This window comes from Portunus trituberculatus, chromosome 18 (genome assembly GCF_017591435.1).
Source record: "Portunus trituberculatus isolate SZX2019 chromosome 18, ASM1759143v1, whole genome shotgun sequence".
In the NCBI taxonomy this organism is placed as follows: Eukaryota; Metazoa; Arthropoda; class Malacostraca; order Decapoda; family Portunidae; genus Portunus; species Portunus trituberculatus.
The window spans coordinates 16,038,983-16,048,485 of record NC_059272.1 but is presented as its reverse complement, the minus strand read 5'-3'; the positions used below and the strand labels follow the sequence as shown (position 1 = coordinate 16,048,485).

Here is a 9,503-nt window from a genome sequence, read left to right as displayed (position 1 = left end):
AACGATTATTACTTTCGGAAAAATTGTCCCGCCATGCAAGCAGTTCAGCTGAGTCACGGAGCGCAGGAAAGACAGGGATATTCCTCTCTCGAAATAGGAGAGAGTGGGTGAAGGCAGGCGAGGAGGATCTGGATCAACACATAGCGGGTTGGAAGGCAAGGTCGTGGTCGGGAGTTGGGTATATAAGAGAGTGGCAGCGCTCTGATTCCTCACACCGCGGCCACCTCCCAGCCACACCTCAACATGGCTCAATGGATTAGCTTGGTAACGCTCACTTCTCTTTCTTATACTTCAGCAGTGCTAACAATATTCATGCCAGTGCCTCTGATAACCATCTTCCCTCTTGATTAGCTTAGGAAAAGTAACATTCAAAGATATCAAACCAGGGCAGGAGTGTCATTAGCTGACAAGATTAACACTCTTATATCAAGATACCTTTACAAGTTTAAATTTTCACGAACAGCAGAGATGTCAGATTGTTGTACAGATCTTCCTTGCTTATTGCCATCTGTCTTATTATAAAATTTATAATGTCGTTCTCGTACCCATGTTCATTAACTCTCTCTCTCTCTCTCTCTCTCTCTCTCTCTCTCTCTCTCTCTCTCTCTCTCTCTCTCTCTCTCTCTCTCTCTCACCACGCACTCTCCCCTACAGGCGCTGTTGTCCGCACTGGCGGTTAGCGCGCTGAGTTTGCCACAGCCCGACGATGGCGCTTACAACATTCCCCGGGTGGGCACGGGGCGCCGCTCCCAGTACTACGTGCTGCACTCTGACGGCACTTTCAAGTACGGCTACGACACGGGTGAGGGCGCCTACGAGGCGGCACGGCAGCAGACGCCCGGTCGCCAGACGGGAGAGTTCGGTTACGTAGACGAGAACGGCAACCACATCCGTCTCGAGTACAGCGCCGACGAGGGAGGCTTCCGGCCCAGCGGCGCCCACCTGCCCGCGCCCAGCGCCGAGTTTCTCGCTGCCCACGCCGAGGCGGCCGCCCGCCCACCCTTCCGCGACCCTCTCGCCAGAGCCGACACCGACGCCTCCTACGACTTCGGGTTCGCCGATGCCGGTCTCTCCCGCACCGAGCAGAGTGACTCTGACGGCAACGTGCGCGGCTCCTACACCTACACCGACGACGAGGGACGCACCCGCTCCTACACGTACACTGCTGGCCGCGGTGTCGGCTTCGTCATCGAGGGCAGCGACCTCCCCGTGGCGCCACTGAGCCCCGGTGACACTCCTGCCGCCACCAGGCTGTCAGGCGGCGCTGCTGGTGCCGCCGCTGCTGCTGCTGCTGCTTTCCGCGGAGCTGGTGCCGGAGCTGGTGCCGGAGCTGGTGCCGGAGCTGGAGCCGGAGCTGGCTTTGGTGCTGGCTTTGGTGCTGGAGTCGGCGCTGGAGTCGGCGCTGGTGCAGGCCAGACTCACAGGACTCATTCCACATTCCGCTCCACCTCCTTCGGTTCCTCCGCCAACGGAGCTGCTGCAGGTGGCGCCGACGTCAGAAGGGGCCCTGACGGATCCTACTCCTTCTCCTACAACGCCGGAGACCACGACCGCTCCGAGTCTGCCGACGCCAACCTTAACGTGGACGGAGAGTTCTCCTTCGTGGCTGACGACGGCGTCAGGCGCCGCGTGACCTACGAGGCTGGCAGCGACACCGGCTTCGTGGCCTCCGGAGACCACCTGCCCCAGCCCGTCCAGCCCGAGCACGGCGGTCGCGGTCCCTCCACCTCCTTCCGCAGGACTGGCACCTCCACCACCTCCTTCACTGGCGGCGCAGGCGCTCCTGGAGCAGGCCACCGCGGCGCAGGCACCACTTCTTTCACTGTCGGCGCAGGCGCTGCAGGAGCTGCCCATCGTGGTGCTGCAGGAGCCGCTCATCGTGGCGCCTCGTTCACCACCAGCCACGGCGGCGCCATCGCCACCACCTACACTGCTGGCCCAGGCGCTGTCACACCCGAGAGCGATCCCCGCTACGTAGGAGAACGCGGCAGTGTCCGCAGCACACTCAACCCTGACGGCAGCTACTCCTTCGCTTACGAGACACCCAGCCACTCCCGCGCCGAGACTGGCGACGCCAACATCAACGTTGACGGCGACTTTTCCTTCGTTGCTCCCGATGACGGCGTGCGTCGTGCCATCACCTACGAGGCTGGCTCCGACACGGGCTTCATCGCGGAGGGCGCCCACATCCCCGTGGGTCCCCCGGTGCCAGGCGCCCCCAGCGGCCAGCCCACAGGAAGGATCGTGCCCGTCAGGGAGGTGCCTTTCATCGACCCACTGGCTGACACCAACACCGACGCCTCCTACGACTTCGCCTTTGATTCCGAGACTTACTCCCGCTCCGAGACAGCTGACGCCGACGGCAACGTGCAGGGCACCTACACCGTGGTGGACGACGACGGCACGCGCCGCACCTACCGCTTCCGTGGCGGCGAGGGCATTGGCTTCGAGAAAGAGGAGGTGTCCAGCTCTCGCGGTCCTCGCCCCTCCCGCCCCAGCAGCGCCGGCGCCGTCACCTCCTTCAGGACGGCGGCCACTGGGCAGGTCGCCCCCGGCACCTTCCCCTCCCACGCTGGCTCCACCACCTTCGGTGCCGGCGCCACTGGCACCACTTCCACCTCTTTCGGCGCTGGCGCTAGCCGCTACGCCGCTGGCCGCTACGGCGCTGGTCGCGTCACCTCCCACGGCAGCCACCGCACCGTGTCCACCTCCGACTACCAGCTGAACCAGTACGAGGCGCCCAACGAGCGGGGCAAGTACGGCTACGTCCTCACCTTCAACCGCTGATGAGCTGCTGAGCTGCGGCGGTGCCTGCCAGTCGTGGGGCGGCGCCCCTCGACACACGCTTCCTCTGCCTGTACATATACATTCACCTTCCTTCCACACCACATCAGCCTCACTCGCTTCCTAATATACTATATATCTACGAAAGGGGAGAGTATTTAACGAGTCACAACTTGTGAAGTAGCGGTTCGTGCAGAAAAAAAAAGAATAAAAATAACTGCAAGTTTAACTTTGCATTTCAATTCCCAGTGCATTGGTGAAACAATCTCTCTCTCTCTCTCTCTCTCTCTCTCTCTCTCTCTCTCTCTCTCTCTCTCTCTCTCTCTCTTTCTGTGTGTGTGTGTGTGTGTGTGTGTGTGTGTGTGTGTGTGTGTGTGTGTGTGTGTGTGTGTGTGTGTGTGTGTGTGTGTGTGTGTGTGTGTGTGTGTGTGTGTGTGTGTGTGTATATATATATATATATATATATATATATATATATATATATATATATATATATATATATATATATATATATATATATATATATATATATATATATATATATATATATATATATATATATATATATATATATATATATATATATATATATATATATAAGTTAACATGAATATTTGGTGGAGTGGAACAAGTTCCACTTTCTCTTAAATTGCAGATAATCTATAACAGGAAGGATAACTACTGTCTGAATGATCTCATATATAATATTGATGAGACATGTTTCCACTTCTGTCAGGTCTTCTTCATGACGGTGTCAAACCGGATCATCAAGTTGAACAGCTCGTCTCCGCGCACCTGTCCTCTCGGCGGCAACACATGAGCTGCCAGGTGGCACACCAATGCAACGGATGAGGGTGGTTGATGGCCGTTTGACTTTCCTTCATGTGTTTGTTTCCTTACTGGAAACAATCTTCTGTTGAATGACACCATTGTGTTTATTAGTAAAAACAGTCAGTAGTGTGTAACTGCTTATTTTTTTCTATACCTTTTTCTTTTCTTTTCTGGGATTGAGATACTTCGATGAAAATTCTGTAATTCTGCTTCCGTTGTTCAGTGTCCTAAGTCCACCGTGGCTAAGGACAGCCCGGGAGCAGAGGCCTGTGAGTAGCGCATTGCCTGTACACGAGAGGCTCATCGTCACCTTTCACCACCGCTCACCACCGCTGCATTTGTCAGGATTCACACTATTCTTGGCGCATCAGAAGATCACCTTGAGGTTTACCTTTCATGCACAGTAATTTGATGATGATGTGGGAAAACAAAGTATTCACGTCCACATCTGCGTTTATATGAATTAAGACAACTTCGGCTGATCCACTTCACATGTATGATGAAAAATGTTGTCTTATTCACTGGTTTCAGCTTTAATGTACTTCATGATTACTGAAGAAAATTTGTTTACTATTGAGAAGGTGACGATTACGAGGCATTTTTTTTCCACAACCACAACTTTTTACAGGCCTATAAAAATAATACAGTAATTTAGATACTTATATAACCAATAAAAAATATATTCCTTTACTTTTTTTCTACCTCTAAGGAAACATTTCCTCAGTGTTCTGGATACCAACAAATGACAACCATACCAATAAAAGTGTAAATAAAAGTGCTAACGGTCAACATCTACCTTTCCCTCTTGCTGCAAATCTGTCTAAACCCAAGCTGTCCTTAAGAAAACAACTATTACAACCCCTCAAACTACAGACGAATACCTTTGACTTCCTGAATACCTAAAGCCTTCCAGTCCATCCAAGAAACACGATAGCATAGATGAAGGCCCTTGTGTTCGATTTCACCGCGTCCTCTTCATGCGTCTCACTTAACACCACAAGGCACATTCGATCATCACGCACCCCCATCACCCGACACTATGCACACTGAGTGATTCATAACGCCGCGTCTACAAACATATGGGTCCTCGCTACTGCTTGTCTGAGAACAGGAGAGGAAGGCGATGATTTAAAGAAGAATTCAGGGATCAGGGAAATTACCATAATCTGTTAATTTCCACACACTTTATTTCTATGCAAAAAGTGACGTTTTTTTTTTTTTTTAATGTGTGATCTATGCAATGAAATAAACAACAGTGCGATTAATGAACTGAATGAATCTGAACCTAATCTAACCTAACCTAGCTTTTTTACATCGATACTTTAATGCTATTTTTATACAAACCGAGAGTTTTATTTAACCCTTTCAATAGTGGAACACAATTTTACCTTGATATTTGTGTACGGTTAGGACATTTTCTTTACATTAGGAATGGTCTATGGAAGTGGTTAGAATATTACTGGCCAAAGTCCTCACTATTTTAATTTCCCACATGAGTTTCTGAAGCTGTATAGAATCGCCAAATAATAGGTAGAATGATTATGGAAACGTGTCATGGTACTGAAACAGTTAATGTATAGAATCACTAACGTATTAAAGTGTGGGATTGTTCATGGAGGAATCTGGCGAGGATGTACAGTAAGTCTCCTTGTGGTGTGCTGTTAGTCACGCACCGCTTCCTGTATGTGTAAATGTAACTAAACAGGTTATAATATTGTACGTTCTTGTCAGGTATGTGTAAAAGTACTGGTATCCACTCGTAGCTGTCTATCTGCCGCTTTCACCACCCATCTATGTGTGTATGTGTGATGTACCTCTGTATATTTATCTATTCTCCTTCTGAATGATCTCATGTCTGTCTGTCTGTCTGTCTGTCTTTGAATTGATATATTTACAAGCGACTATTTTTTTTTCCTGTTTTGTTTCGTATTTGTTTTTTGTGCTTTTGATTATATTATGTATTAGTTTATCTATATATTTATCTATTTATTCATATATATGTGTGTATCCATCTAACTGTTTATCTATCTATCTACCTATCTTTCTATCTGTTTATATGTCAATCTAACTACCCAGGGATTTGCCTATTAATCCATTCATCCATCTATTCATCTATCTATCTATCAATCTACTTTTACATAAATACCCATCCACTCATCCATCTATCCTACCTACCTATCCAGCTACCAACCTATCTATCTACACAGCGCAGTAGGGAAATGCAGCATCGCATCCCTGACGCACGGCACAGGGACACTCACGCCGTCCACATGATAACGGGAAACTCTGGGCATTGTCTCCGCCGCTTCCCTATTAACTCAGGAACGCACCGCCTCTGTCCCCTTTCCTCCGCCACCTTTGACATGCTCTCTGGGAAACGGACGATCTTATTCACCTTGAGACAAAGAATTTAGCTTTTTTTTACATCTTGATTTAATAATATTTTTTTTCATTGCTGAGACGAAAAAGGTAAAGACTTTTTTCTAATCTTTTTTCATTGTTTGTTTATCCTTGATTGCGGCAATATAGGTGAGAGAGAGAGGTTATAATAGGAAGTTAAAGGCAGGTGATGCAAATTCGTGACAAAAATATATAACGTTAGTACAGAAACTTCCAAAACATTAGCCCAGTTTCACTTTTTCACCACATAAAAAAAAGATAAGACTGGTGGGAGTTTCTTGGCAAAGCTGCAGATGCATCTTCCATTAAAGAAATGCCGTAAAACAAAGCAGCATTCCTAAGTGTCGCCTATACACTATTGTCGCGCGGGAGTCGTGAGGACGATGGAAAGGAAGGAGGAGAGTTATAGGGGAACCGTGAGAGGGAGAGAGTGGGTGAAGGCAGGCGAGGAGGATCTGGATCAACACATAGCGGGTCGGAAGGCAAGGTCGTAGTCGGGAGTCGGGTATATAAGAGAGTGGCAGCGCTCTGATTCCTCACACCGCGGCCACTTCCCAGCCACACCTCAACATGGCTCGATGGACTAGCTTGGTAACGCTCACTTATCTTGCTGCGCCTTCCATTGGCTCAGCATCAGCATAATATTCTGTCTTACATTGTTTCCTCCAACACAAGTCATAATCACTAATCTTTCTCTCACTGCGCCAGTGCTAAGCCTGCACTAACAGGACTCCAAAATCTTATTGTCCCTTACGTTAATGTCTTAGTCTATTTAAGAGATTGCAATGAATCTCTCTCTCTCTCTCTCTCTCTCTCTCTCTCTCTCTCTCTCTCTCTCTCTCACCACGCGCTCCTCTCTCCCCTACAGGCGCTGTTGTCCGCACTGGCGGTTAGCGCGCTGAGTTTGCCACAGCCCGACGATGGCGCTTACAACATTCCCCGGGTGGGCACGGGGCGCCGCTCCCAGTACTACGTGCTGCACTCTGACGGCACCTTCAAGTACGGCTACGACACAGGTGAGGGCGCCTACGAGGCGGCACGGCAGCAGACGCCAGGCCGCCAGACGGGAGAGTTCGGCTACGTAGACGAGAACGGCAACCACATCCGTCTCGAGTACAGCGCCGACGAGGGCGGCTTCCGGCCCAGCGGCACCCACCTGCCCGCGCCCAGCGCCGAGTTTCTCGCTGCCCACGCCGAGGCGGCCGCCCGCCCACCCTTCCGCGACCCTCTCGCCAGAGCCGACACCGACGCCTCCTACGACTTCGGGTTCGCCGATGCCGGTCTCTCCCGCACCGAGCAGAGTGACTCTGACGGCAACGTGCGCGGCTCCTACAGCTACACCGACGACGAGGGACGCACCCGCTCCTACACGTACACTGCTGGCCGCGGTGTCGGCTTCGTCATCGAGGGCAGCGACCTCCCCGTGGCGCCGCTGAGCCCCGGCGACACTCCTGCCGCCACCAGGCTGTCAGGCGCCGCTGCTGGTGCCGCCGCTGCTGCCGCTGCTGGTTTCCGCGGAGCTGGTGCCGGAGCTGGCGTCGGAGCTGGCATCGGAGCTGGCGTCGGAGCTGGTGCCGGAGCTGGAGCAGGAGCTGGAGCGGAGCTGGATTTGGTGCTGGCTTTGGTGCTGGAGTCGGAGCTGGTGTCGGTGCTGGTGCAGGCCAGACTCACAGGACTCATTCCACCTTCCGCTCCACCTCCTTCGGTTCCTCCGCCAACGGAGCTGCCGCAGGTGGCGCCGACGTCAGAAGGGGCCCTGACGGATCCTACTCCTTCTCCTACAACGCCGGAGACCACGACCGCTCCGAGTCTGCCGACGCCAACCTTAACGTGGACGGAGAGTTCTCCTTCGTGGCTGACGACGGCGTCAGGCGCCGCGTGACCTACGAGGCTGGCAGCGACACCGGCTTCGTGGCCTCTGGAGACCACCTGCCCCAGCCCGTCCAGCCCGAGCACGGCGGTCGCGGTCCCTCCACCTCCTTCCGCAGGACTGGCACCTCCACCACCTCCTTCACTGGCGGCGCAGGCGCTCCTGGAGCAGGCCACCGCGGCGCAGGCACCACCTCCTTCACTGCAGGCGCAGGCGCTGCAGGAGCTGCCCATCGTGGTGCTGCAGGAGCCGCTCATCGTGGCGCCACCTCCACCTCCTTCACTACTGGCCACGGCGGCGCCATCACCACCACCTACACTGCTGGCCCAGGCGCTGTCACACCCGAGAGCGATCCCCGCTACGTAGGAGAGCGCGGCAGTGTCCGTAGCACACTCAACCCTGACGGCAGCTACTCCTTCGCTTACGAGACACCCAGCCACTCCCGCGCCGAGACTGGCGACGCCAACATCAACGTTGACGGCGACTTTTCCTTCGTTGCTCCCGATGACGGCGTGCGTCGTGCCATCACCTACGAGGCTGGCTCCGACACGGGCTTCATCGCGGAGGGCGCCCACATCCCCGTGGGTCCCCCGGTGCCAGGCGCCCCCAGCGGCCAGCCCACAGGAAGGATCGTGCCCGTCAGGGAGGTGCCCTTCATCGACCCACTGGCTGACACCAACACCGACGCCTCCTACGACTTCGCCTTTGATTCCGAAACTTACTCCCGCTCCGAGACAGCTGACGCCGACGGCAACGTGCAGGGCACCTACACCGTGGTGGACGACGACGGCACGCGCCGTACCTACCGCTTCCGTGGAGGCGAAGGCATTGGCTTCGAGAAAGAGGAGGTGTCCAGCTCTCGCGGCCCTCGCCCCTCCCGCCCCAGCAGCGCCGGCGCCGTCACCTCCTTCAGGACGGCGGCCACTGGGCAGGTCGCCCCCGGCACCTTCCCCTCCCACGCTGGCTCCACCACCTTCGGTGCCGGCGCCACTGGCACCACTTCCACCTCTTTCGGCGCTGGCGCTGGCCGTTACGGCGCTGGTCGCGTCACCTCCCACGGCAGCCACCGCACCGTGTCCACCTCCGACTACCAGCTGAACCAGTACGAGGCGCCCAACGAGCGGGGCAAGTACGGCTACGTTCTCACCTTCAACCGCTGATGAGCTGCTGAGCTGCGGCGGCGCCCGCCAGTCGTGGGGCGGCGCCCCTCGACACACGCTTCCTCTGCCTGTACATATACATTCACCTTCCTTCCACACCACATCAGCCTCACTCGCTTCCTAATATATTTACTGTAACGGTCAATTGTCTGACTGATTGCAGCTTTCTATATGATAACATTAAGTGCATGGAAAAAGAAATAAAGAATGATTGCAGATCGAATTTAATATTTGTTTTTTATTTCTTAAGTAGGAATAAGATAATTGGGATGTTATATCTTTTGGAATGAGAAATAACAGCTTAGCAGAATTTGTGAAATGGATATCGTGTCACCACCAACACCATCAATACCACTTTGTTTCCATATTGCATGATAACAGACACGGATATTTACCAGTTTATATCTTTTGATTATTTGAATCAGATAACAACAATAATCGTTTCCATCATTGATGGT

General features: G+C 53.0%; 2 protein-coding genes across 2 annotated transcripts; both read left to right on the top strand.

Annotated features, from left to right (window-relative positions):
- Nucleotides 1–218: 218 nt before the first annotated feature.
- Nucleotides 219–9,273, top strand: LOC123505675 (fibroin heavy chain-like). Its single transcript, XM_045257313.1, has 3 exons — nucleotides 219–264; nucleotides 655–2,668; nucleotides 8,927–9,273. Exons 1-3 carry the CDS (start codon nucleotides 244–246, stop codon nucleotides 9,043–9,045), a joined length of 2,154 nt encoding a protein of 717 aa, XP_045113248.1. The 5' UTR covers nucleotides 219–243; the 3' UTR covers nucleotides 9,046–9,273.
- Nucleotides 6,535–8,043, top strand: LOC123505677 (pupal cuticle protein 36-like). The gene is made up of 2 exons (XM_045257315.1): nucleotides 6,535–6,606; nucleotides 6,884–8,043. Exons 1-2 carry the CDS (start codon nucleotides 6,586–6,588, stop codon nucleotides 7,895–7,897), a joined length of 1,035 nt encoding a protein of 344 aa, XP_045113250.1. The 5' UTR covers nucleotides 6,535–6,585; the 3' UTR covers nucleotides 7,898–8,043.
- Nucleotides 9,274–9,503: the final 230 nt, after the last annotated feature.

Coding starts and splice junctions, on each gene's coding strand:
- LOC123505677 (XM_045257315.1), top strand. CDS start 6,586: ATGGCTCGATGGACTAGCTTG. Junction 6,607..6,883: donor TGGCTCGATGGACTAGCTTG/GTAACGCTCACT, acceptor TCTCCCCTACAG/GCGCTGTTGTCCGCACTGGC.
- LOC123505675 (XM_045257313.1), top strand. CDS start 244: ATGGCTCAATGGATTAGCTTG. Junction 265..654: donor TGGCTCAATGGATTAGCTTG/GTAACGCTCACT, acceptor TCTCCCCTACAG/GCGCTGTTGTCCGCACTGGC. Junction 2,669..8,926: donor CGCTGGCCGCTACGGCGCTG/GTCGCGTCACCT, acceptor GTTACGGCGCTG/GTCGCGTCACCTCCCACGGC.